The sequence below is a fragment of the Parus major genome, chromosome 19 (genome assembly GCF_001522545.3).
Source record: "Parus major isolate Abel chromosome 19, Parus_major1.1, whole genome shotgun sequence".
Lineage (NCBI taxonomy): Eukaryota > Metazoa > Chordata > Aves > Passeriformes > Paridae > Parus > Parus major.
Genome location: NC_031787.1, coordinates 6,912,196 through 6,939,872, shown reverse-complemented (window position 1 = coordinate 6,939,872; position 27,677 = coordinate 6,912,196). Strand labels below are relative to the sequence as shown.

At 42.8% G+C, this 27,677-nt stretch overlaps 2 protein-coding genes and 1 non-coding gene across 10 annotated transcripts in view; 2 read left to right on the top strand and 1 right to left on the bottom strand.

The window, feature by feature from the left end:
• The window catches only part of RAD51C (RAD51 paralog C), a 17,101-nt gene extending 14,355 nt beyond the window's left edge, over positions 1-2,746 (bottom strand). For 2 of the 4 annotated variants that reach the window (XM_033518829.1, XM_033518830.1), the window contains exons 1-4: positions 2,569-2,746; positions 2,136-2,470; positions 817-1,075; positions 406-572 (exon numbers count right to left, since the gene is read on the bottom strand). In XM_033518829.1, the coding sequence (XP_033374720.1) occupies positions 406-572; positions 817-1,075; positions 2,136-2,470; positions 2,569-2,627 (820 nt within the window). In that variant the 5' untranslated portion in view covers positions 2,628-2,746. Of the gene's footprint in view, positions 1-405; positions 573-816; positions 1,076-1,755; positions 1,965-2,135; positions 2,471-2,568 lie in introns of those variants that run through there. The other 2 variants (XM_033518828.1, XM_015646512.1) reach the window with 2 other exon arrangements.
• TEX14 (testis expressed 14, intercellular bridge forming factor) lies at positions 2,136-27,677 on the top strand. 5 transcript variants are annotated; one of them, XM_015646507.2, is made up of 32 exons: positions 2,136-2,219; positions 2,579-2,732; positions 4,664-4,778; positions 5,474-5,639; positions 5,949-6,085; positions 6,694-6,775; positions 7,196-7,326; positions 8,164-8,277; positions 8,590-8,713; positions 9,083-9,261; positions 9,722-9,873; positions 10,565-10,755; positions 10,948-11,098; positions 11,421-12,361; positions 13,038-13,141; positions 14,100-14,179; positions 14,817-15,083; positions 15,677-15,777; positions 16,063-16,176; positions 16,536-16,626; positions 17,343-17,433; positions 18,531-18,593; positions 19,622-19,746; positions 20,549-20,682; positions 21,950-22,001; positions 22,498-22,563; positions 23,282-23,359; positions 24,900-25,017; positions 25,184-25,279; positions 25,916-26,025; positions 26,390-26,453; positions 26,629-27,677. In XM_015646507.2, exons 2-32 carry the CDS (start codon positions 2,597-2,599, stop codon positions 26,663-26,665), a joined length of 4,410 nt encoding a protein of 1,469 aa, XP_015501993.2. In that variant the 5' UTR covers positions 2,136-2,219; positions 2,579-2,596; the 3' UTR covers positions 26,666-27,677. The 5 variants fall into 5 exon arrangements, with proteins under 5 accessions (XP_015501993.2, XP_015501992.2, XP_015501994.2 ...); XM_015646506.2 differs by having other exon boundaries at positions 20,492-20,682; XM_015646508.2 differs by lacking the exon at positions 8,164-8,277 and having other exon boundaries at positions 20,492-20,682.
• Positions 3,506-3,719, top strand: LOC117245313. Its single transcript, XR_004499912.1, has one exon. It is a non-coding gene; the product is annotated as a small nucleolar RNA U3 (small nucleolar RNA).

The window sequence follows — 27,677 nt, the reverse complement described above, 5'->3', positions numbered from 1 at the left end:
CTCATAATATTCTTCTGTTCCTCTTTTCTTTCCCCACCTGTTCCTGTGTTTTGAAACAAAACACTCAGTTTTGCTCAACAGGTGCAAATATGATCATTAATGTGCTAAAAAACTGGAAGGAAGGAAAAGAAAAGAGGAAAGGAGGAAGGGCAAACACCAAAACCCCACATGCTGCCCAAAACCCCCAAGATCAAAATGTTCACAAAATCACCATGTAGAAAAATAATTATTTTTGAAGTAGCCCAGCTCAGTCTGCTCCAGATACCGATGTAGTTCAGGGTTTGAGACACACAGGTGGAAATAAAAAGCTCTTGGCAAACACTCCAAAAGTAACACTGCAGCCTACAAGACACTTGTTTCACTCCATCCTTGCCTCCTCCAGAAAGAAATGAATTAGCAACCTACCCTCTTCTTGCTGAGCCTCAGCAATAAGGTGGCAGTGCTGCACACAGGCAGCTGCAATGTCCACCACTCTGTCCACCATAAAACTTCCCTCAGTGTCAATGAACACGGCTTCTCCAGCAACGCCTCCAAAGCACTCTGGGATCTGGACATCCACTGCCAGCTGCATGCTGCCATGGCAAACAGAAATAGAGATCAGTATCTGCATCCCAGAGCTGTCCCAGCTCACTCCAGGAGTGACATTCCTGCTGAGGAATACACGGGACAGGGACCAGTACAATTGTTATTATATTTATAATGTGGAGAAGAATCAGAGACTGCAGCCACGACAACAAGAAAAATGGACTTATTTCTCAGCTGAGTTAAACAAAAAGTGATTCTTGGTTGCACACGAGTCATGGGACAATGAAGTACCACAGCTGTGTTTTGCCGACACCGGGTGCTCCGCAGATCTCGGTGATTTTTGTCAGCTGTACTCCACCTCCCAGGATGTTGTCCAGTGCTGAACAGAAGGTGATGATGAAGCCCTGGGCTTGCTCTTCTTCCAGAAGCTCCAGGGCTGTGCATTTCCTGGTGGCACCTGATCCCCCAGCTGTCCTTGCTGCATCTCCGTGACATTCCTGCCTCACCACCTGCAGCGCTTCCAGTGCCTCTTCCCTGGAGATTCCAATTTCTAGAGAAGCCAAAACCACAAAACGCCACCTTTATTTTATAAGCAGTGACTGATTCTGCAGCAGGACACAAAATGATCCATATTCACCCTCTCAGGACAACATGCACACAGACCTGGTACTAACAATGTGATCTTCAAACTTTTATTGTCATAGATAGTAATAATTGATAATCAAAATCCCAGACTGGTTTGGGTTGGAAGGGGCTGTAAAGACCACCCAGTTCCACCCCTGCCATGGGCAGGGTCACCTTTCACTATCCCAGGTTGCTCAAAGCTTCATCCAGCCTGGCCTTGGACACTTCCAGGGATCCAGGGGCAGCCCCAGCTTCTGTGGGCACCCTGTGCCAGGGCCTGCCCACCCTCACAGGGAGGAATCACTACACACTCCCTGAAAAAGGCAATTTTCTAACTTCGAACAGGCTTGTTTTGTTTAAATTGCATAGTAAAAAGAAATACGAAGCTGGGGAAAGAGGAGGGATGAGCCTAAGAGAATCCTTTCGTTTTCCTGCATCCCATTTCCATCTATCAGTGTCAACAGATCTTTTACCAGAATCGTCTTTATTATTCACCGTGCCCATTTCCCGGAGGCCTCACTGGGGCGTCCCAGGGGCCGGGACAGGGAAGGGGAAAGGGCCCGGAAGATCCCGGGGAGGCCCCGCGGAGCCGAAGGCCGCCGGTACCTTTGCTCAGGCCGCAGGGGCCGGTGTCCAGCAGCTCCTGCGCCGTCTGGAAGCCGGCGGCGGCGAGGCGTGCGCGCAGGGCGGGGGCCAGCGGCAGCGTGCCCACCTCCCGCTGCATGGCGACCCCGCCACCGGGCCGCACCGGCACCGGACACGCCCCGGATGGCTCCGGACACGCCTCGGATCGCTCCGGACACGCCCCTGATCGCTCCGGACACGACCCTGATCGCTCCGGACACGCCCCGGATCGCTCCGGACACGCCTCGGATCGCTCCGGACACGCCCCGGACACGCCCAGAGATCAGCGAGCGCTCCCGGCTCCACCCACCGATCCCTGCCCTCACGGTCTGGCCCCGCCCCCGCCCCACCCTGGCGCGAACCTGGCGGGTGGCGGCGCTGCGCATGCGCGGAGCCGTTCCCGCGTGTCGGGGCCGTTCCCGCTCGTCGGAGCCGTTCGGGCCGGGGTGAGCGGATCTGCCTGGGCCGCGGGTGTCCGTGGGCTCTGGGAAGGGACTGGAGTGGGCATTCCTCACCCGGGAATGCCGCTGGATGAGAGCCGCCTATGTGCCCTCCGAGAGGCTGCTGCTCCTGGCAGGTTCTGTGATGTCCCGGTTGACGCCTCTCCCGTCCCACTTGTGCCCCCGCACCGGCCGTTCCCACAGGGCACTCTGAGGCAGGGCAGGAGGCTGTTTTCCCCTTCCATCTCTGGATATTTCTGCAGGAAGCAGACATAAATTTAAGCTACTGCAGGTTCTGAAGTCAGAAATAAGTTATTTACGCTGAGGTGCTTTGCAGAGGGATGATGTTTCCTACCTTTTCCCAGTTCTGTTCAGGAAAGAAGATGGCTCATCCCATCCCTCTCCCATTTCCATGCCCAGTCAAGCTTGGAAGTATAAAAGGAGACTCCCTGGAGGCTGACCTTCATGAGTATGTCAGGGAAGGGAACTATATGAAAGTGAAGAAGATTCTGAAAAAAGGTAATAGCTAAGTTTAGATAAGTACTGGCAGAAAAGATTTACTTTTTCCTGTATTCTTTTATTTCTGGTAAAAAATAGTCAGAATACTGCTTGTAGAATACCGTTTTCTGAGTGAAATATATTAGCAAAATGATTTATAGCTGCCTTTTCCATTAAGTGGGAATAGTTCTCGAATAAAAAAATATATTAAAATTAATTAATTGAGAGAAAACTAATCTTTTATTAGTAAAGTGCTGATAAGGACATGAGGCACTGTAAAACTGAAATTCTGAACGTCAGCTGTAGGAATGGGGTTTTAGTTTGTACTGCCAAATGCTTAAGGTACGGTTTAAGACCTTAAACATTTTGACAACCAGATTTGTAGCCACATAGGAATAGGGGATTTTGTAGATGAAACCAAACGTTCGGTGCAGTTTTATTCGCGTTACAGGATCGGGGATCTCGGGTTGTGCTCATCCAGAACTGCGAGTCCGCAGGGCGGGGCAGGCGGGGCCTGCGCGTCTCGGGGCGGAGCCGCAGCAGCCGCGCATCTGATTGGCCAGCGAGGGTAGAACATGCAAATCAAGGGGGCGTGTCCCGCCCGCCGCCACGCGCGGCCGTTCCGCGGGGCGCGGGCGCTCCCGGGGGGCTCGGGGCGCGCTCCCGCGGCCGCGGGGGCTCGGCGGGGCCGCGCCGGCTGCTCCCGCGGGCTGGCGGGGCGGGTGTTCGGGGATCGGCGTGTGCTGCGTGTGGGTGTGCGCGGGAGGGAGGCGCGCGGGCGGCGGGGTAGGGTTAAGACTATACTTTCAGGGATCATTTCTGTAGTTGGTCACTAGAGGAGAGTGATCGCACCTGATCGGCGTCACAAGCCACGAGGAGGAGCAGGGTGTTCTCTCCTGAGCGCGAAGCGGGCGGGCGGTGCTGCCTGGGCAGGGGCCGCTCGCCATTGATGACCGTTCCCGGCTCTGTTTTTGGGGCTCGGGAGGGAGAGAACACGGGCTGAGTGGTTTGTGGCCCTTTTTTTTTTTATTCGTGGTTTAAAAATAGTTCGGCTTCCCCATCATTCTCCCTTTAGTGGTCATCACCATCTCAGGTGATAATGAATTCCAAATAGTAATTAATTATTTTGATTAATTAAAGCAACTAAATATTGGAAATCATAAAGTGTTCTGACTGGAAAAGGACCCACAAACATCATAGATTTCATCTCTTAAGCAAATGGCCCATGCAGGGATCAAACCTGCAACCTTGGCATTATCGGCCCCATGCTCTGACCAATTAATAAAGAATAATTATTTATTAATAATATATAATTATGTAATAATTTATAATATGTTATGTTGTTATGTTATGTTATATATCATTGTAATATATACTATGTAATATTATTTATAATAATTATTTTAATTAATTTTTAATTATTTATTAATTCTGCCCTCCTGTGTTATGTGTGCTTATGTGTCAATCACTTGTACTAATACAGTATATATGTATATAATATTATATGTTTTTTAATATATTATTATACTCCTAAAATACAGTGATATAATTACTTAATATTTATTTTATAGTTATGTTTATTTATATATAATGTATTTTATATTAAATATAAATATATGTAATGTATATTATATATTTTTATATATCTATATCTATATATTTGTATATTTATACATCCATCCTTCTAATTTAAACACTACATATAAGTCCTTACTAATTCCTTACACAACACATAAAAGCACCATTTGTTGCTTACCCATCCTTTATTTCAAATCCTCATGGACAAGCAGCGCTTTCAATCCTTACAGAAAATCACATTAAATATAATTTTCTCTTTTTTTCCTTTAATTTGTGCTGCTTTATTTTCCTTTCTGCAGCAGCTCAGAGCTGTGAGATGAAGCAGCATTTTTATTAAAAGAAGCAGCACCTCGGAATGTTTGGTTTCCTTGCAGGAATTTTTGTTGATGCTGTGAATTCCATGGGTCAAACCTGTCTCTTCACTGCTGCGCTGCTGGGGCTGGGTAAAATCGTGGATGTGCTGCTCAGATTTGGCTCAGATGCCAATCAGTTAAGTATCAGATTTATTTTAATGAAAATTAATCCTTGAAAATTAATCCTATGAAACACAATATTCACTGGGCATAAACAAAAAATGTGCTTAAGATGCACATTGCTATTTTAGCCAAAGCTCCTCAGAGATAAATACAGGTTTATTCTGTTATTTGTTTATTCTGTTATTTGATGTGCTGCTGAAATCTGACTTAAATGCCAATCAGCTAAGTATCAAACTTATTTTTTAATGAAAATTAATCCTTGAAAATGAATCCTGTGAAACACAACATTCACTGGGCATAAACGTAAGATGCACATTGATACTTTAGCCAAAGTTCCTCAGAGATAAATACAGGTTTATTCTGTTATTTGTTTATTCTGTTATTTGATGTGCTGCTGAAATTTGGCTTAAATGCCAATCAGCTAATGAAATTTTTTAATTATTATTTAATTTTTAATTATTATTTAATTATTTAATTATTTTTAAATGAAAATTAATCCTTGAAAATGAATCCTGTGAAACACAACATTCACTGGGCATAAATGAAAGCTGCACATTGCTATTTTAACCCAAGCTCCTCAGAACTAAATAGAGCAATAATTTGCCATTTTTTTCATGGTTTATTCATTTATTCATAGTTTATTTATTTGGGAGTGCACAGGAATTCTGCTTTTCCCCTTGCTGAACGTTTTTTTTTGCTGTTCCCCAGTCGCTGCCACGATGGGAGCACCCCAGTGCACGCAGCTGCATTTTCAGGAAAGCAGCAGATCCTCAGCAGGTTACTGGATGAAGGAGGAGATCTCAGAGTCCACGACAAAGAGGGCAAAACTCCCCAGTTCTGGGCTTTATCAGCCAGGAAGGAAAGCAGTGCTCAGGTATTTGTGTGGAAAGCTGATTCTCAACTGCAATATTGATTTAAAACTCATTTTCTCTGTTATCACAACGCTCCTCTTAAAAAGAAACCTGGAATTATAATTTTCTGTGGGTGAATTTTCGAATTTTTTCTTCCATTTTCATGTAATTGATTTTCTTCAAGTTTTTTAATGCCTTGCTCAAAATGCTCATTTCGATATTGCAAATAACCACTTATTTTTTCCAATAGTCCTGATTTATGAATTTAAAATATTTTTTTCTTATTCTGAAGCCCTAATTTATTGTTTTTCCCTCCTCCTGCTGCTGCCCAGATGCTGGAATTTATCCAGCAGTGCACACTGCACATGCAAGCTGCAATTTGGAACCTTCCCTCAGATCTGCTCAGGAAAGTTGGCTCCTCAAGGGCCTTGATCTGCAGCCCCTCGAGGTTTGCTGGCCTTGTCCAAGGGTAACAAGAGATTTTATTTCCATTTTCTGTTATTTTAACATTAGCAAGTTCTTGTATCTTTTTGACAATAGCAGATTTAAGTCCACTGGGATTCATTTGATTTCTGTTGTGACAGCTCTAAGTAGAAAATTGATAAATATCTGTATATTAAGAGAAACTTTATTAATTAAACTCTTGAAATCAGCAAGCACTGGGTTTTAATAGCATTTTAATAGCATTGAAGTGTAGCATGAAATTGTTTTTTTGACTTTTTAAGATCACTGCAGATTTTTTTGAGGGTGTGTTCCCAACTGTTTCAAGAGTTTTTGTGTCAGATACATGTTGGGAAAAATACAGACTTGTGGACAAAAAGGCAGTGCAGGATATACAGTGTGTGCATATTTATTGGTTATCTTGCTTTAAATAAATAAATATCATGAAAATTCAAAAGTTTTAATGAGCTGCACAAGAATTTGCAATTTTAACATCCACATTATGTGTGTGGGACCAGTCAAGTGCAGGTTTCTGGCAGAAATTCTGCTTTTTTTTCCTCTCTCTCTCTCTCTCTCTCTGTATCCAAGTCTTGGAGTAAATAAGTTACTCTTATTGCTTTTGTTTTTGGTATTTAGAAATGCTGATAATTCACTGGGAAAATTCCTGAAAGGACACCCCAGTGTGGCCAGGAACATTTACAGCTTTGGTTTTGGGAAGGTAAGATGCTGTGGGTAGGGATTTTCTAATGATGTTAAAACATTTTTTTTCCCAGAATTTCCTACAATTATCCCACCTGTGCTATATTTTAACTTTTAGTGCATTCTTATTTCTGCTGAAAAGATGGGAAAAAACCCACAAAGGGCACAAATATCCAGGCCTTTGGTGGATGACAGGCCCTGGTTTGCTTTGGAACAGCAGAAATTCCTGTTAAATATCACCTGTGGGAATTCCTAAGGATGGGTTCTGCCTTTCCTCTTCCAGCTTCACTGGGCAATTCAGACTTTGGCCCTGATTTTTCAGATTTCATGGTGATGTTTGAGCTGGTGCTGCCCTCACAGTGATTACACTCAGGTTGTTAATGAGCTTGCTGGAATTTGGGAGCTGTTGGGTTTTCCTGTTGGTGATGCCCTGTTTCAGTTCTATCTCACAGGCAGTGGCCACCTGGGCTACCTGGCCTCTCTCCCAATTATTGGGGAGAAAGATGTGATTCAGGCTGATGATGAACCAGCATTTTCTTACCACGTGGGGCCCTACATGATCATGACCAAGTAAGTGGAATTAAAGAGATTTTAGCCCCTCTTTGTGTCTGTTACAACCACACAGCAAATTGTTGTATCAGTGCTTTGTTTGGGTAATTTTCCACGTCTGTTCTGTATTTATTCCCTGTTTCCTGCTTGCACCTTGTTTTCTGCTGTTCATTGATTAATATCTGAGTCAGACTGATGTCTGAGAGGCCAACAACAACCCACAAGCAATATTAACCCAATTATGGCTAATCACTGATGGCAGTGTTTCAGGATTGATCTCTTTGTGGTGGGAAATACATTTAGGGCTGCACAGATGGTGTTTTTTAGCATTTAATCCTTGTAAATCTTAGTCCAGGATGTCCTCTGGATATCCAGGTGTGCAGCCCACTTGCTCAAACCTGTGGTGAAATGAGAATTGCAAGGGCAGGCCGTGCATTTATTTAAAGTCTTTGGTATCATGTGATTGTTTTAATTATTGGTAATAATTACAGTGATATAGTCTTGTCTAATTGTTGTTTGTTAAGCAAGTGGTTGTGTCTCAAAGGCAGACAGAGAATTGACAAATTGGTGATTTAATCTCCCCAAAAGTCTGATTTGTGTCACTGATGGCCTTGCTGAAGGGAATTCCTGGTGGAAGGGGTGGGATTTTGGGCAGTGAACCTTTCCTGCTCCACCAGCCTTTAGCAGGATGAGTTTATTGTCAGTTTGGAAGAGCAGGACCCTCAAATTTAAGTTCCTGCCAGCGGCAGGCAGCACCAGAGCACCACCAAATTCTCAATAAATAACCCCATAACTGGGAAAAAAAGAGAAAAAAACACTGCTGGAAGCATCTGGTCCAAATCCCTCTTGTTGTTGTAGCTTGGTGTGGGGAGGCAGCAGAGTGACAGTGAAGGAGCTGAGCTTCCAGCCCCAGCAGAACTGCTGGAAGCTGCGCCTGGCTGATCTCCTCCTGGCAGAGCAGGAACACAGCAGGTGGGATTGGAGCTGCCCTTTGGGTCTCCAGGGATGGGAGGAATGGGATTTACCTCGGGGGGATTGGGATTTACCTCAGGAGTGTTAGGTTGGGGTTGCACTTCTTCCCCAGATAAGAAATACAGTTTCCTTCCTGCTCTCCTGATCTTTTAAAATCGAGTAATTCAGTGAAAAATACATTTACACTGAGATGCATTCCAGTGAAAACCCAACATTCATGTCATAGTGATAAAAACACTGAGCAGGCCAGGACTTTCCTTCTTTTTGTCTCACATTTGCCTTGCAAATTTGCCTTTCCCTCTCCCTTTGCAGCAAACTCCGCCACCCTCACTTGCTGCAGCTGATGTCTGTTTGTCTGTCCAGTGACCTGGAGAGAACTCGTTTGGTCTATGAGAGGGTTCACTTTGGCTCTCTCTACAGCATCCTCCATGAAAGGGTAACTGCAGTGCTTGAATTTCAAATAATTGTTCATCAGAAGTTTAGTGACTACCTCTAACATCTTTCCTGGAGAAGACAAAATCCTCAGTCTGTATCTGAGTTTCTGGGTCTTTTTCTTATTTTTTAAATCGATTTGTCTGTGTTTTATTGTTGTCATTTGATATTTTTCTCTTCTTTTTAAGGTGCTGTTATTTGGTTTGGCGTTGAGAACAAAAAAAAAATGAATTTCCTCCTTTTCCTCCAATAAATTTCACATTTGCTGCCTTCTGCAGCAAATAATAACCATAATAAATAAGAACAACTGTCTCTCACATCAAGTTTAAAGACTTGCCATGCTGATTTGGTGCTTTTGGGGCTGTTTTCCCAGCGTACAGAATTCCCAGTGCTGCAGACAGAGACCATTTTGCACATTTTGCTCCAGATCATCGATGCTCTGCGTTTCCTGCACTCCCGGGGATTTATCCACCGCTCCCTCTCCTCCTATGCCATCCAAATTGTGTCCTCTGGGGAGGCCAAGCTCTGCAACCTGGAGTACATGATAGAGAGGTGAAAAACTTCCTCAGGGCTGCTGGGAAATGAGGGCTTGAACATCCAAAACCTCGTTAAACTGGTGGCAATTAGGTGCCACCAATGAGACAAAGAGTATTTATTTTCATCTCAGTAAATTATTACTGAAATTATCCCCTAGAGACACTGTAGAACAAATTTATATTTTTTTTAGGCTTCCTTTCCAACTAAAGGGTTGTTTGTAAAGCTCATGTTGGGAGAAGTTCAGCTTGTTTTTAGTTCTTAAGCCATTAAAGGAGGTGTTGCTTTCTCCAGAAAATCTTTTGATTTTGAAGTAAATGAAGGCATTTACTTCACATTTCTATTTGCAGACATGCCCTGAACCTTTTATGTGTTAAACTAAAAGCTGTAACACACTCAGGTGTTTAATTCCTAAATATAAACCTTGTAGCTGAATTTGTTGTATGTCCTGATTTACAATTTTTTTCCTTTTTTGCAGCAAGGACAGTGGAGAACACAGTGACCTGACCCGAATTCCTGTCCCAATCCAGCTGTTCCGCTGGTGTTCCCCTGAAATAATCCTGGAGAAGCCTGGGACAGTTAAATCAGATGTTTACAGCTTCTGTGCAGTGCTGCAGGAAGCCTTGACAGGTGAATGCACAGCTTTGGGCTGGGATGGTTTAACTTAATAAATTCTCATTAAAAAATGAACCAGGCAAAAACCCCCCAAATATTAATGACAATAACAAAGATTATTGAGACCTCCTGTAAAATGTGATCAAAAAACTTCAAATTCTGTGGCTAAAGGATGAAATTAATGGTGGATATTACAGACATATAATGGTGTTTTGCTGATTATTTTTCTTCTTCCTACCAGCACAGCAAAACATTCAATTAAGTCTTTTCAGTGTTCAAAACAAGCTTGTGCAGCTTTCATGTGTTTGATCTCTGTGTTAACTTAGAGATAAGTTATTGTTACTGTATTATTATAATTCACTGTTGCTGTTGTTACAGATAATGTCTGTTCTGTTCTTCACTTTGACTATTCTGACAGTGAAATGGGATAAACAATTACTCTAAAAATTAATCCCAATGAAGAATTCAGAGCAGGGTTGTTTGCAGTGTCACTCTCCTCTAGATATTCCTGTCAGCTCCCTTGAAAGCATCTTGTGTTGGAATAACACAGGGAGGAGATGCCAGTGCTTGTTTTGAGTTGTGAATTAGGGAATGGACAGGGAATAATGTGATTTTTATTTTTTTATTTTTTTTTAGATTTTTTTTTCTATTTCCATTAACATTAACATACAGCTGGTGACATAAAGTCTGTACTTGTGTCTTTCAGAGAGCCCTCCATGGAAGGGTGTGGAAGACTCAGCTGTTAAGCAGCTCATCCTTTCAGGGGAGCACCTGGAAGCAGATGTCAGGCTCCCCCTGATCTATTATGAAGTTGTCAAGTCAGGGCTGGAACCCAAACAGAGGAACCGCTCCATGAAACTTCAGGATATTCAATATATCCTGAAAAATGACTTAAAGGTGATTTCCAGCATTCTAATCTTTGATGGATATGCTGTGTCCATTCAGATTCAAGTTGTTCTGCTTCAGTCTAGGGGAAGTGATCCCACACTCTGTTCTGCTCATGGAGCTGAACCCCCTCAGAAGAGCAGGCAGAGGCACAGAACTGTCAAATACAATTGTATTTTACTCCATTTTTGTTTTCTTTGACAGGATTTGGTTAAGTCTGAAAGTGGCCATGCTGGTGGAATACCCAAAGCACAGAGATCTGCTGTTCTTGCAGATGTGAACATCTGCTGGGCATCAGCTTTTAGCTTCCAGAAGAGGACAGTGGAATTCCAGGAAAAAGAGATAAGCAAGGCTGGTGAGTTTCTTGGAGCAGGATGTCACTGTGTCCTTCACGTGTTCCTCAGTCTGAAAATCATTAAAATGGGAGCACTCACAGATTTTATGATGTAGGTGGAAAATAGCAAGCAGTTGGCTTTGGATTTTAGCTGCCAGTAAATTGTTAATGTGGACTCAAGACTCTAAATCTGTTTTGTTCAGGCACAGTTTTCAGCAGAGGTGTCAAATGCTTGCAAATTTGGAATTTCTAAATTGCCAGAATTAACTCCTCAACGTGCCAAAGCAGCACGGCTGTCGGATATGTGGAGAAGTGATTTAATGTTTCAAATGGAATTTTTCAGGTGGCTTTTCTGCCCCCACAGGCTCTGTTTTCCCCAGGGAGAGCAGTGCTGTGGTGGTGCAGGAGGCAGCAGCCAGCGCAGAGCCAGCTGCACAGGACACAAGCCCCGATGTCTCCTCTGAAGTGCAGACAGGAGCTTCTCACTCCAGTGAGAGTGATGTGGATGAGAGCCTGTGCAGCTTTGAGATGAATGAAATCATGGCCAGTTATCCAGAAGGTCCCCAAGACTCCCTGGAAGAAGGACCTGGATTAGGCCACGCTCCAAAGGATGCAGAAAGGCAGCGAAAGGAAGGAGATCAGAGCCAGTGGGGGGATGAGGAGGAAGAGGAATCCCTGGGGTCCAGCATGGGGTTCACTGGAGAGGATGAGGAGGAGGAAACGGAGGAAGAAGAAGAGGAAAGGGTGAGAGAAGCCTCAGCCCTGTCCCAGGTGAGAGGAGATGCTGGCAGGAGGCTGAGCAGCCCTTCCCAAAGCAACCAGCACATCAGCAAGTGCGTCCTTGACGTCAAGATCATGCAGAGCATGGTGCAGCAGGCAGGAGATTGCCTGAGCAGGACAGAGGAGATCCTGGACAGGCTCAATGCCATAGGAGAGCAGAAGAAGCTGCTCCAGGAAAGCAGGATGAATCTGCTTCCTAAGGAAAGTTCTCAAGGAAGACGCTGGAATGGGCCTGATGGGCCTTCCCAAAGTACCAATAAAGCTTTTTCTGGAGTTGATATTTTTTTACACAAGGCTGTAGGTCCACCATCCAGGGACTACATTCCACCACCATTAAGGTGTCAGGCACCAGGCAGAGACTGCTTCCAGGCTGTTCCCAAGACAGCCAAGGAAAGAGAGGCAATTCAAAATGAGAAGTGGAAGAGCAAAATTGCAGCCAGCCGTTGTGATCCAGGCTACAGCAGGGGCAGAGGCCTGGATGATGAAGTGAGCCTGAACCAGGAGGTAAAGTGTTGAGCAGGGGGCCTGGTTATCATTTCTGTGTTCCTCAGCAGGCAAAGAGATGCAGGGATGGGTGGTGCTCAAGAGGAAGGGTGGATCTGTCCTTTAAAAGGTATTTGTGTGTGTTATATGCAGGAATGAAAACAGCCCAGCGGTGCAATTGTAGCATTTCCCCTTTCTCTCTGGTCCTCCCAGGGTAATACTGATCCAGTGTCTCAGGGTGGGGTTAGAATCCAAATCCTGCACTCAAATGGAGATGGGACTCCTGGGAAAAAGGCCAGTGGAGAAGTATTTTTGTTTGTGTTGAGGCCTAAGCTGTTATTGGGAAGGGTTTCTGGATCACTTTCATTATTAAATACATGGACCAAAGAGAAAGAGAGAAATTCAAGTACATATCTCCTGTGGGGATACTCTTGAGTCATCCAGGTCCATTCATCTCCCTGGAAGATGCACATTTTGATTGTCTTCCTGCACCTGAAACCTGCCATAAATCCAGGGCAGATTTTGTTAGGCTGAGGCCTGGAGTTGTCATCCTCTCTCCTGAGCAGAGCAGCTAAAATAGAACTCAGGGTATAAAGTTTGTGCTGTCCTGTTCTTAGGCTACCTCCCAGACAGCTCAGGCAGTAATTAGCAGAATGCCCAGAGTGTGCTGAATCATGGCTTGTTGGACTCATTTCAGCATTTCCTCCCACACGTGGCTGCGAGGTGCCAAAAAAAGTTCAACTTGCAGTGTCAGAGAGGAGCTGATTCACATCCTGCAGCAAGAAGGGAAGAGGAGAAGTGGTGAGTTTTGATCTTATTCATAGAAGAGTTAATTCTGACAGATTCATCTGGAGAGAGACGCTGTCAGAAGGAGGCACATCAGGATCAAGGCTGGTATTAAATGTTCCTCAGTAAGGCAAAAGCCATCTGTACAGAGAGGAGCCTGCTGTGAGTCACTGTCAGCTGCAGAGCTGCTGTGACAGGGCACTTTGTGGTAAAGAATGGTGTTAGAAAAGATTTCACATGCCTCTGGGGTGGAGGTCAGTGGTCCTAAACTGTACCAGTGCCTAAGGAGGGAAATCTGGGAAGATATTAATAGAGGTGGTTCTCCTCTCTGGGCACAGCCTCCTTCAATTCCAAGTATAAATACTTTTAAAGTCATCTCTTTATGTTTTTAAGCATGAGTGGAAAGCACATGTTGAAATTACCTGGCAAAACTTGTGCAGATTCATGTTGGAAAGTGTCTGTCACTTCTTTCAGTGTTTGGTCAAATCAGGAAAACTGTTGAAGTTAAACTTTAAACTTAAAATTAATCCATGATCCATTTGGATCAGAAAGACCTGTTGGTAAAGGTTAGAACAGAAATATTCCAGGTGCTGACATGGTCAGTGAAGGTCAGGCAGTGAACTCTGCTGGGAGAGTCGTTGTTGTCCAGCTCTGATCTGTGATCTCCTCAATAAAACAATCCCCACATCATCCATGGTGTGTTTTGGGAGCTGCAGCATCTGAAGGCAGCTGACAGCTCTGAGGTGCAGAGCTGAATGTCTGGTTAATCTAGAATAGACCTAAATAATTGTCTGTGCTTTCCAAGCTTCTGGCTGCTCAATCTGCTGGTTCTGCTGGGTTGTTAAAAGGCTGAGAGCACACGTGCTCTAATTAATGTTAAAACAACTTGGAGCCTTTTCCTGGCTGGGGAATACTTGACACAATATGCTCGTGCTCTAAAGGAGTTTGTGCATTTCATGATCATTTACTGCAGGTGCCATTCAAAACCAAGGGCTGAATTCTGCAGCAAAAAAAAGAGTGAGAAGAAGAGGGTGATGCAGTCAGGATGGAGGAGTGAGTAAATCAGTGTTAAATCAGTGTTAAATCAGTGTTAAATCAGTGTTAAATCATCATCAATATCAGAAATCTCGCTGCAGTGCAGTGCATTAAACTCAACACACGAGGAGAGGTCTCTGTGCCTGAATTGCTGAAGCTCTCTGAGGTGGTTCTTGGATGGAATCCAAGTGAGTGGGATCCCGTGTCTTGCACATTCTGGGCATAAAATAATCCCAGGCACGTTGGGTTGATGGAGCTGAAGGAATTTCTAGCCTGGTTTTGGATGGTGTGTGGATGCAGGAAGGGCAGGGATGGCAGTGCCCAGTGGATGGCAGCACGGGCACGGATAATAGAGAGTCAGACTAACAAAACCTGTTCCTGGAGACACTTGAGTTAAGCAATTTGTGCAGGTTTTAAGATTTATTTAAAATGGAAGGAAGTGTTCAGCTCTTCTCATGACAAAGGCTGTCGTGCTACCAGCTCTAACATTTCCAAGTCTGCAATGAACCAATTCCAAGGCACAAGGAAACGCAGGGGATGCTTTGAGGGTCTGGATTCTGTGGTGTGGGTCCAGATTCTGTGGTGTGGGTCCAGATTCTGTGGTGTGGGTCCAGATTCTGTGGTGTGGAGTGGTAATTTTGTTCTTTTTGTGTAGCTGAAGTGGAGCAGTTGGCCAGAAGAGCGGTCTCAGGACGGCTGGGGCTCAGCTGTCCGTACCCTGCCAGTGAATGCACGTCTGAAAGTGAAGCAGAAAGTGCCAAGGAAACCTCCCAGCAGGTCCCTGCTGGAGCCCCACACAGCCAGGACCAGCAGAGGTGTGGCTGGCAGCCAGCTGAGGGTGCTGAGTCCTGGGACCTGGGCACTGAGGGTAGAACTGAGTCTGGGGAGAGCGATCTGGAGCCTGCGCTCACGAGTTCCACAGGTGAGGCTGAGAATGAAAACTCTGCTCTCTTTTTGTCTCCTTCCATTTCCAGTCAGATTTCAGCTGCTGTGATTTTTTTTTTTTTTTTTTTTTACAAGAATTGTCCATTTTATCTTCCAGAGTTTTGCCCTCAGAGCAAGTCAGTCACTCCTTGATGGGCATAAATAGAGATAAGATGAGTATTAGGTGTTAATAGGTGGAGGAAAGGAGCTTGGAGCCTTCATCATCACTGATTATTGTTATCAGCATGAGAAACCCAAAGCTTTCAGACCCTTGAGTGTGCTTTCACACTTTCATTTCTTCCAGTCTCACCACACACATCTGCTTTTACTCTTTTTCTTTTTTTCTGGAGCAACTTAGTAGGTAAAGCTTTTGAAAAAGTTCTGGACAAAGGAACAGGGCAAGGTTCCCCTGCTTAGATTAATTAATGAGGTGAGCATTTAAATGTCATTATTCCTCCGTGTTCCTGACAGACAATTAGTGTCACTGTCTGCTCTCATTGATATTCCAGCAGTGCCTCAGATCACTCACTTCATGTCTTTGTTTTGGTTTTTTTTTTTGCTTAATAATTTTGTTCCATTCTGACATCCTAGGGAGGAGCTGCCAGTCCCCAGCACCAGATGAGCAAGCAGAGTCTGGAACAGCCATTCCTGAGAGTTCAGTCCTTCCTCAGCAAGCTGAGGATCTCTCTAGGGTATGTACAGAAATCCAAGGAATTTAGTGGCAGCTGCTTCTCTGTGGAAAAGTTTAGCCTGGTGTTGCATCCTGAGCTGATCTGAGGAACAATTCCCCTCCTCCTTCCCCCTTTTTATGGTTACTTTGTGTTATAAACAAAGGTAATGCAAGGAGCAGGACGTGGGTTGAAAGCCAGTGAACAAATTAAATAGAATTTCAGAATTTCAGTGTTTTTTCTTGGCTGAAATATATATTTTTTATTAATAGAGAGTGAGATCATCTCAGGTGATGATGTCTTTCACAGGGACATTCAAGGGAATTACATGGTTCTCTTAACTCACCTCCTGATGTGACTGAAGAATTCTTCACTCCTGATTATTTCCTTCCTCCTGCTCTTGAGGGAAGGTCAGAAGCAGAGGTAAAAAGAACATTTTTTTGGACATTGGCTACACAATGTGGTTTAATTTTGCTCTCATTTGATTTGAAGAGAGCTGTGGAAAATAGGAGATTTTTTTCATTATTATTCTTTTCTTTTGAAATAGTACCTGCAAATAAAGATTTAGGTAAGAGTAATTAATCAATTAATCTCCATTGATTTCTGGAAGATGCAAAACTTTTCTATTTTACTGTTAAATCCAATCTGGGCTGTTTGATGAGGAGCTCCTGAAAAGTTTTTCTCTCCACTCATTATGGGGAACATCATCCTGTGAGGGCTGTCCTGCCCTTTGCTGCTGCTCTGTCAAAAATTGAATTAATTTCTTTTTTGCCCCTTTCCAGACCTCAAATTTTGAGGGCAAAGCAGAAGAAGTTTGTGCAGGATTTTTACAGAAATTACCTGGAGATGCAGCATCAGGAATTCAGGCTCCAGGTAAATGTCCTTTTCCTTGAAGCACTTGTGGGTCAGGGACATGGAATTGTTGCATAGAAATTTTTGCCAGCAGCTTTCCTGTCACAAGGCTGGGCCTTCATTCTTCAGGCTCAATTGATCTCTTATTCCTCATTATTTCTGGGAAGGTTCAGGACATTTAGGATTTTGGTTTGGGCATTGCAGTGCCTGAAATGATTTCAGATGCAGTGTTTATGTACTTTGCTGTGTTTCAGTTAAAAAGCCAAAACAAAAACTTGTTTGAAACCTTTTTATTTTTACCCTGGGGCTAAGTTTAATCTTTTTATGCAACTTGCTGTGGTGCTGGAAACTGAATTAGAGTTGTATTTACACATTAATATTCTCATTGCTGGGAGGATCTTGGGCTTAAAAACAGTGAGAGCTGACAGAGTGCGTGTGCAGAATAATGGAAGAATCATTGTTTCCTTACTCTGCTGTCTCTTTTAGCTCAAATTTGTAAATGTTGTGATATTCCCCAGTGCTTCAGTGCCTGTCTGGCAGCTGTGCCATGTTTATGAAAATGCATCTTTAAAACACATTTGTCTCTCGATAACAACAAAGGTCGCAAGAACTCAGACAAAAAAAAATATAATAAAAAAAAATTTAATAAAGTCACAATTTCCTGTTCAATGAGTTGTTTTGTTTTCTTTTGTACTTGCAAAAGCCAATAACAGGGAACATTTGTTATTTGTATTCAGGAGGAAAAATACTATTCTGCAGCACAACACCACAGAGCAGTGGCAGTAACAAGCTGGGAGTGAATCAGCTGAGCCAAATGCCTGGAGCCAGGTAGAGAAACTCATTTTCATTGTTCCTTCAGGCATAAATTAGCTTTTAAAGTGTGCTCTCTTCATTAATTCTGCTTATATATCTAATATTCAAATAAGATGCCAGTGATGGTTTTTAATGATTATCTACATAACTCAGCTCCTTGCTAAGGGAATATGAAAAGGGCTTTTCACAGGTCTCAAGGGGTTTTGTCTTTTTGCAGAGTTTGGTGGGGTTTTTTTTGCCTTAATGAGGGAGCTAAAATAAGAAAAATAGAAAGCCATGTACATATCACAATTCCTTTTCCACTGATAAACCACAGCCTGAAATGGAGCAAAGATAATTCAAATGAAGGCTTCAGTCATCTGCTTTAATTCTGTTGTGCTTTGGTTGTGGAGCTGGAGTGCCATGAAATCCTGCCTTTCCCAATCCCAGGGGATGAGCCCAGTGCAGGAATGTTCACTGGATCTTGCCTGGGGGTAACATCAGGTTTGGCACTCTTGGAGATTTGGCTGTCTCTGAAAAACAGGAGGGGTTTTTGTCCTGTAAATTTTGTATTTTACCAGCATGGGGAGAATTTGGCCAGAGCTCTGTGACTGTCAGGGCTGGGCTCCCTCCTCCCCACACAGGAGCTGAGTTCCCTGGGCCAAAGGGAGGCACCAGCAGTGGAAATCACTCAGCTTTAGGATAAAAAAAGAATGTTTTTGGTTGCTCCCTTGACTCAGGAACTTTGGCAGCAGGACAGAGGGGATGTTGCTCTCTGAGCATCTGCCTAATCCTCTTTGACCTTGGGTGGGCTTGGCATAATCTGAGACAGATCAAAGGATGATGAAACAATGGAGTGGTGTGGATTCCTAGATTTTGGGTTCTTTTATTTCATTTCAGTTTTGTTCTGGAGCTGCAAATGTCGATTAAAAGTTTTAACAGATCCTTAATCTGTTTAAAATTACACTTTTTACCAGTCTCCACCTTCTAAGGTTTTAAGCAAAAAGTGTTTATGAGCTGCAGTCCACCTCAGAGAGAAGGTAGTGCTTAAACTTCCTGAAAGGAAGGAAACCAAATCCTTCTATTTCCATAATTTTCTGAGGGTGAATATGACCTTTCCTCCCTCATTTCAGTGTGGATGCAGCACGAGAAGCGACACTGTGGGAGCCACAGGAAGAATGCCAAGAAAAAGATGTGTAAGAGCCACATTTTACAGCAAAACTTCAGCAGATTGGTCATTAACTAAAGAATTTTGTGTTGGTGCAAGACAGGGAGATGAACCAGACCAAGAGAAAACTCCCCAGAGTATTGAGAGTATTTTCCTGTGAAAAGTTGTGAGATTGGTGTAAAAGAGTTGTCCTTAGTTGGAAATATTTTCATATTCAGAAGTAATTAACTTGCTGTTAATCTGGGTGTTCTTCTTCCCATTAAAGTGTGAGGATTCCTCGTTCCTTCTCTCCATATGGCACAGGGGAAATAAAATCACTTTAAAGAGCAAATTGCTTGTGTGGAGCCAAATAAATTTTATTACAGAAATAGCCCTGTGATTTTCAGGGGAAAAAAAAAAAATTAGCAGAATATGTTTATGACTCAACTAATGAAGTTAATTTATTTTTACAGCTAATGGAGATTTGCATAAAATTACTGATTTACAGGAGGTGTCTGTTCTTTTCTTGGCCTTTGAGGACGATTTAATCCAGGGTGTATCTCCTCAAAATTTGATCAATTTGGATTGCATTTTTTTCACTTGGGGGTGTTTCAGTGCCTGTGCAGATCTTCAGCAGTCTCAGTTTATCATTCTTTTAAATGCTCCCAAGACCTACATTTAGTCTTAATTAATGGCTCATTAAATTTTGTTAACCCTTGAGGTTTTCCCTTGGCTTTGGGGAATTTTTCTGCCTTTTGGTTCACATTTGGAGTTCCTGCCATTTCTGGAAGCAGCTTCCTGAGCTGGTTTTATAGAGGATTATTTAAAAAATCCTGGAAAGGAAGGGGAAGGAAATAATTAACCTTTTCTGCCTCTGCAACATTCCTGAGGATGGTGATTTTGGGCTTTCCAGTATTCCTGTGGGAAGTTTCAAAGGGAACATCTCCCTCCATTCCAGTGAACTAGATAACACTGCACAAAATTAAAATTTCAAGACCCTGAAAATAGCAGGATCTGGTGATTCACAGGTGCAGGAAGTGGCTATTCTAACTGTCAGAACATCTCTCAATAATTCAGATCAGTGGCAGATATTCAGGATTTGTCCAGCATCCCCTGTGAGCAGAACTTCCAGAGGGGTGTGGAGTGTAAAACACCCCGGCTGAGCCGCGCTCCCACCAGTGTCAGCACCCCCCTGGGCTCAGGTAATGCAGGGAGGGGAAAAAGAGGATTCACAGGGAATGATTTCTCCTCTCTGTACCAGCCAGACCTTTCTGCCAGGATTTTTTGATGTAAAAACCATCAAGGTGAATCATGGGTGCTCCATTGACACTGCAGAAATGTCAGGCTTGCAATGAGTAACCACAATAAATGCTGTTCCCGTTGTTTGAAATCTCATTCTCCAACAAAGACATAGAATTAAAGGAGAATTCACAGGGACACAGCTGAAAAAGTCACTGCCTGAAAGGTCCCTGGAAGACACTGGCAGCCTTCATAAATCAGAAATTAAGTCATTCATGTTTGAACTGATCCACGTGAATTTTAGCATTTTAAAGGCAATTTCATGAGCACTCAGTGTGGTTTGAGTGTTGCTAGCAAGTTAAATAATACAACAAATGTTTGTTGCACTGGAGTGCTTAAGAGGAGTTGAACTAACATTTGCTTTGTGCTTCATTAATTTGGTGTAACACAGTGGCTGGAATTTCTCAGCTGGCAAAGTTTTGTGTGAGGTGAATCTCCTGGGTTTTCAGTTTGGTCTTTCATGGGTAAGAGTTTCTCAAGAGTTTCTTGTGCAGGTGCCTGTTCCCTTTAAACTTTATTCTGCTTCTGTTGAAATGTGATAAACATACAAAATTCCAGAAATAATTCTCCAGCTTTGCTGTCCTTTCTTTTTTTTCCCGTTTTTTTTTGTTTTTTTGTTTTTTTGTTTTTTTTTTTTTTTAATTCTAGGGGAAAGATTTCCATTAGCCTTTGAGAAATACAAACACTGCCGTGAATTTTCTTCAGATTCTTCCTTTTGTGCCTCTCAAGAAACCTCCTCCACAGTGTTCAAGACTTTCACCACAGCCTGTGAAGGGGACAGGAGCATGGAAATTCCAGTGGTGGCTCCAAGAGTTTTCCCATTTGGACTGAAGGAGCCTGTAAGTCAGAAAACAACTTAGGCCAGGAGTTTCTTTAAATGTTCTTTTAATGTTCCTTAAAAATATTTTTGACAATACTTTTCACAAAAATAAATGCAAGCAGAGAAATGCTTGTAGGTCTTTGTGAGTATTTTGGAGTCCTGGCTCTGTTGATAAAGTGGGAAAAGTCCTGTTTGATTTCAAGGCAGTGTTGCCACTGATTATTCAAAGATTTGGGTTCCTTTCCCTTGTAAATGTTGGCCTCTCTCAGATTGGCCCTTCCCTGCCCTCCATCCCTTCTCTGGCTGTAAGGAATTTCCATTTCCCAGCCTCTGGAATCTTGGAACACCAGAGTGATAAAAACCTGCGAAATCTTGGGCTGAAGGAGCCCTTGGCTCAGGGCTTTGTCCTTTTTCTGCACATAAAATGTTCCCAATCTCATCAGTTTTGTTGTGTCAGAACCCCTCCCTTTGGAGTGCAGAGTTTCCAAAGTCACTGCAGCGATTTCCAGGGATCCTTTTGGCACTGAAGGTGTTCCTGAGCCACAGCATTACCTCAAATTGTCTTTGCAGACAGTTTGGTATAAGATATTTGCCTTTTCACCTTTGTTAATGTTTCCAGTGCTGGGGCTGTCGTTCAGAGCTGGAATCAGAGTTTGCTCAGGCAGGGCAGCAGTGAGTGCTCATTGTGCAGCTGACCTGGCACAGGCAGGTCTGTGCCACCCTGCTCCTGTGCCACAGCATTTGGAATTCATTACACTCATTACAGGGCAAAGCTGCCCTGAGTGGCTCTGCTGATGCTGTCACTTCTTGTCCAAAACCTTATTCTAGAATTAAGTGCATATTTCCATTTTGAGGGCAGTGGGGATTGGCCTCTGGTTACAAATTCTTAATTTTGGGGGGCTCTTCTGATTAACAGATTTGTCTGGCTTTAATAATGAAGGATTCCAGCAGAGAATGGGAACTGAAGAAGTCTTAGAACTGTCCAGTCAGAAAATTCCCATCCAATTATCCATTCAGAGTGTGGAAATAAAGATTATGTAGCTGATGGTAACTCACAGCTAAAATAAGAGTGCACAGCAGCCTAAGCAAAATTTTTGACACATCAGTCTTACTCTGTTTTAATATTCTGGATTGATTTAAAAGATTAGTTTAAAATTTATTGGTCAGCTCAGGCTTTAATTGAAGGTTCTACCTAATTTTGGATTTAGGATGTTGAAGGGGAGGATTGAAGATCAGCAATTTTTCAATTTATCTTCTTGTGTTTCATTCTGTTTGATATCACACAGGTTGGGTTGCCACCAGTTGCTTCATCCCTGAGAAACACCAGGCAGGAACATGGTAAGTCTTTTATCCCAGCCCCAGCCAAAATAAATTGTTCAATAAACAGAGAATTGTGTTTGAAAGGAAATACAGCAGTCTATTAATTATTTTTCATTTTTTCCCCTTCTTCTTTTGCTCCTGGATGTCTCTTTTAGAGGGATAAACAGCTTTGCACTCAGCCATGTACTGCTGGTGCTAATTAGGTTATGGATTTTCTGTTTGCACCTGCAGACTAAGAACTCTGACCTCCAAATCAACCTCTGTTTGAAGTGTAAATATTACAGGCCTCAAATTTCTGATACAGCATTGGGAGCTGAATGCACAAGTCTGGCTTGAAGTAATTTTTCCATTATGGAATTATTTAGGGAAATTTGATAAAATGTGAATGAGCCAGGCTTGTGCAGGGTGTTAAATGAAATATGTAAGCAAGATGCTATCAGAGTGTAAGCCTGTGTCACAGTTATTAAGAATTAATCACTGATAATTAACTAGATTTTTTTTTCCTCTGTCTCAGCACTCTCAGAGCCCCTCTCCATTGATGAGCTGCCTCCACCAGCCCAAGAGCTGCTGGATGAAATTGGTAAGAGGCACTTTACCCCAAATGGTGGGAGGCTTTCCAGCTGTGCTCAGTCAGGATTTCTCCCAGACCATTCACTGGCAAAATACACCAGAGCTTCCAAATTAGTTGCAGTCAGTGATTAGGAAGTTGGGCATCAACAGCTTAAATAACTGGCAGTTCCTGGAGCATCTGCATTTCTCTGAGTGGTTCCTTGCTGCTGCTGACAGCACACTGAGTGCAGGTGGAGTTTAACACAGAGAGGAATTTGTGTACACTGAATTTTTCAAAGGTGTCCTGGAGCAACTCGTGTTCCTCATTAGAGGAGGCAGCTGCACCCCCCAGGTGTCTGTGCAGAGCTCAGTGATTTACATTTCTTTTTGTGTTCACACACCTCTCCAGTCAGAAGGTGTAAAAATGCTGTGTGGTTTTCACAGGGAGGGTGTTGGAGAAGGGTTTGCTTTGCTTATCCATCATTAAGCTCTTCCTAAATTAACAGCAGACATTGGGATAATTAAAATGTCCATCCTGACCTTATTTCCTCGTTCACCAAAACAAGAACCCATGGAGATCATCATCAGTGATGCCATTAATGATGGCATTAATGATGCAGTTTGTGGGTTAAGATATGAAAGGATTATAAATCATGTACAAGTTTTCCTCTAGGGCTGGATAAAGTTTTATGGTACTTTAGTGTATAGTCAACCTAGATCAATATGGAAATAATGCTGTTTTTTAACAGAACACTTAAAGCAGCAAGATTCCATCACTCCAGACTCGGAAGGGATGGGATTGCAAGACTCCAGAGCACAAGTGAATGGTTTGTTGCTAACAGTCCCAATGTAGAGATTAAAAATAGAGAATTCCTTTTGCCTTGCTGCAAAATGCCTCTGAGTTCTCTCTGCACACGTCACTGTGTGTTCAGCTGTAACAATAAACTGCAGTTTTTAGCTTGGTGCCCCCACCAGTGTTTGCTGCCTTTCCCTGTGTGTTCCCTCTGAAGTCCACGGGGAGCTGCTGTGGGAGGTTTGCAGGTCTAACCATGAGAATTAATTTTATTATGCCACTGTAGCTTGTGCTGTGTTCAAACACAGGTGACAACACCCACAGGAGGAGAGGTGGTGGGCAGGTGATGTCAAATCCATTGAAGTTTCCATTCTGGGAGGGTGATTCAGTTCAGAAAGTGGCCAGTGCACCCTAGCTGTTAATGTTCCTAATTCTCCAGCATGAAATAATGCCTCTGATTTCATAGAGTAAGAAAATAGCTTCCACTGGGGTAATGAATATTGTATTTCCTGCTCTGTTACAAAGACAGCAGAGTGGTGAATCTTTGTGCTGCTGCAAATGCAAATGGTGCTAAGTGGGAATCATTTTTAGATGTACAACAAGTCGTGTCAGAGGAGCAGAAAACCTAAATGTTTATAGGCTGTGCTTTTTTTTTTTCCCTCCAGTGAGTCACAAAGTGAGCAGCAGTAAAAAAAAAAAAAATAAAGCAGACAAAAAAAGGAAAAAAAAAAAGAAAAAAGGCAGAACATGAGTTAAGTCTGTAAAAAGCTAAATAGCACAGTCACTTGAGAATGATGCTGGCACACGTTTGGTTATCCTACAGCTTTGTTAAGTCTTTTCCTGAGGGATGGAAGTTCATTGGAGCTTCTTGTTTTTAGGGGGAGAGGACTGCAGCAGGCTATTGCTGGCTGCTCAATCACTGTGGTTTTCTTGTATTTGCATAAAGCACAGCTATTTCAGACTCCCATTTCTTGTGGCAGCCTCGTGCTTCCTTTTATCACAGCCCAGCAGAAGGGGCTGAAATATTCCCCAATAGCCTAAACCTAAATTTAACCCCATCACCATGAATTTCCAGATGTGAAAATTCACCATGGGATGCCCTTCCCAGCCCCTGGAGTCTTTCACTCCACCCTAAGCCCAACCCTCACCCTGATTTCTGTGGGGAACAGAACTTGCTGATAAGTCTTTGAGGGGAAATCACTGGATTTTGATCAGTAGACAAACCAAGATGACATGCTCAGGTTTCCCTTGGATTTCTCTCCCATATCTGGGATTGGAAAAGGAAAGATTAAAGATTCATTTCCACATGCATTTTTCATTTCAGTGGGAAACAAAATGTTGAGTCCTGTGAATCTGGAAATGTGTTGGAGTGAAATATTTATCTGGGCCTTGCTGCTGGCCACTTTTGGCTGCAGATAATGGGATTTTGTTCATCTGGTAAAAAATCAGACCAATGAGAAAAGAGTGACTGAGAAGTGGGCAACTGGAAATTTCCCAAGTGTAGCAGAGAAAACAACATTTTAATGTCTTTATTATCTTCTTTGATACTAAAATCTTGCTGTTTATATGAATAGCTCCTGATCAAGTTACAATGGAAAACAGAGAGTCAGGAAAAGAATCTGAGAGAAATGAGAAGATAAATCAGAGTTTATGGACTAAGGAGTCATTTAATCAAGCAGAGGATACAGAAAGGTATGAAAAAAGATGGGAAGGCATGTTTGGCTTTGAGTTACAAAGACTTAGAATTTTAGCAAGATTCAATGCTTACAGAAAACCTTCAATACCCTTTTGACTGTTTTATTTGGAAATTTGCAGCATGAACCTTGTCACCACTACTTAGAAATCTTTTATTTAACAGGGCTCACTCCAGTCTGGATGATATTTTGGAAAGAATGCTCCACGCAGTTCCTGGAGATGAGGAGATCCAAGAACAACCTCAGGGACACACTCTTGGGTGAGCTGATAATTTATATTTGTGTTCAAGGGTTTATTTTGTGTGGTGTGTGCAGATCTGTGCAGGACTTTTCAGAAAATGGGCTGTGACTCCTTAGGGAGTGGAGTGTCAGGGAACTTGCCTGGAGGCATCATTGTGAACTCTCCTACTAAATTGAGAGGGAAAAGAATGATTTGTTAATACAATTTCCTGTAGGTGGAAAGCAAATAATTCAACAGGCTTGGAAGGCAGTGCTTGGTCTTCACAGAAATCAGAGATAATTTGACAGAATGGGGGAATTTTTTGAGACAGAGAAAATGTGCATGAAGAAAACAGAGTCATGAAAGCTCTTTATAAAGAAGAATTTGTGAAAATGGTTGTGCTTTCATGGCAGTATATTAGAGAATTTGAAGAACATGGCAGAAAACATCATTTTAAGGAAAAGATTCATATCCCAAATAACTTTTTTTCCTCTTAGAACTAGAGATCAGAGCTCAGTAACTCTGAACAACTCCACAGTGAGTGCTCATAACTTGTCCCTAACTCTATCTCGCTGAGGAACTCAAGACATTCTTGTGTTTGGCATCACAATTTTCTGTTTCATCCTGTTCAAAAATAAAAAGAGAGAGGATGATATAGAAAACTCTGTCATTGAAGGGCTGCCAGCCTGCAGGATCCAGAAGATGCTGGAAGGAAGAATGGAGTAGAGGAGAGTGGAGCCTGGGCTGGAGGCAGAGCACCAGGAAGCTGTGCAGGGACTTCAGCAGGTGCTCTTTGTCTGTAGAGCTGCTGGATGCACCCAAAGTTTGAAATGTTCCAAATCTCTGGTTACTTTTGAAAATATTGATGGTGATTTTTAAATGTAGAAGCCTGGGGATGTGACAATACTTGTCTTTGGACAGCATTAGCAGCTGTGCCCCTGGTTTTTGTCAGAGCTCCACTGCTGAGCTGGGATTGGGCTTCAGGGACTGAAACCAGGATTGGTTTCTGATCACCACGAGGGTCCTGGGCTCTGATTCCAAATGGGGCTGAATGAATCAGGCAGAGAAACCTGTAGCTCTTGATTCACTTGCTGTCTCTGGGGTGTTGTGTGGCTTTCATGTTCTGAACTGAATTTCTCTGCTTTTTTAGACCAGCACCCCAAAGATCAGAAATTCCACCCCCATCAGTGGCTGACTCCAGCTCCACCCTTCAGGTGAGACTCTCTGTGAGTTAAACTGGAATTGTGCTGGAAATTTATGTGTGGCATGAGCTGCATTCCTGTTTTCCATGAAAAAGAAGCACTATGAAATCCCATTCCCTTCATCTTGTTTATATGATTAAAAACAACCCTTTTCTTCCTCTTTTTTTTTTGTTTTTGTCCCCTGCAGGATAATTGTTTTGGATGAGAACTCTCTCCATGATTAAAACAGAGAGTGAATAAATTCTACACATCACCTGCTTGCTGCTGCTTGCACAGTGTTTAGTCTGTGAATTACAGCCCTTTTTGGCCACATAAACACCTGTAAAGCTCAGACTTCCTTTAAGTGCAGCAGCAAATTTTGAAGAAAATCTAATGCTGTGTGTTCTGATATGGTTTGTACTGGTTTGATGCCACTGTTGCATGCACAGGCAGTGTCAGTGTTGCAAAAGTGAACTGTTTTTTTTTTACTGTCACATCCTTATGAAACTGGTTTTTATTCTGCACGTGCTCATTCTCATAAGCTAAAGAATTTATTGCTCTGTTGCATTATGCAGTTTTCACATTAAAGACAAAATGATTGTAATTCTGTGGGCTGCTGGTGCTGCTCAGGCACTGAAATGTTTCCATGCTAGAGTGTTACAGCCCATGTAGTGTCTGTTTTTCCTTGCTCATTAAATTTAACAAGGTAATTTCTTGTTTTCTCTTTACTTAGTGCTTTTGTGATCTAGTGTTGAACTGATTTGACTGATTAAAGGGATTAATTGCTGTGCAAAAAGCTAATGAGGAAAAGGCAGTGTTCTCCAGAGATTGCAAGTGCAGCAATATGTTCCCTGCCAGCATCAGACAAGAATGTGAAAAAAAATGTGGTTGTTATGAAGATACCTGATGTTTAATTCAACCACATTTTTGGTAGGACTCATAAAAAACAACAACAACAACAACAACAACAAAAAAAAAAAAAACAACAAAAAAACCCTAGATATAATTGAGTTTGGATTAGAATTTTGATAGGCACAGCAATTTCATATTTAACAGATTTTTTTTGGTGATAAATACAGTTCAAAGTGCAGGAGTGAAGGTTGTTCTGTTCCCTGACAGACACACAGGGCTTTGAGCTGGTTTTGCACATCTGGGTGGGTCAAGTTTTGCATCTTCATTCCTGTTTTTGCAGGGAAATGCTCCAACTCTGTACCTGTTAATTTGGTTTAACAACGTTAATAAAAGTTTCCAAGGTTA

Excerpts from the sequence above, each read along its gene's own strand:
- TEX14 (XM_015646506.2), top strand. The coding sequence starts at position 2,597 with ATGGCTCATCCCATCCCTCTCCCATTTCCATGCCCAGTCAAGCTTGGA. Across the intron at positions 9,874-10,564 it reads GCTGCAGGAAGCCTTGACAG|AGAGCCCTCCATGGAAGGGT; the intron begins GTGAATGCACAG and ends TGTGTCTTTCAG. Across the intron at positions 14,180-14,816 it reads GATGCAGTCAGGATGGAGGA|CTGAAGTGGAGCAGTTGGCC; the intron begins GTGAGTAAATCA and ends CTTTTTGTGTAG.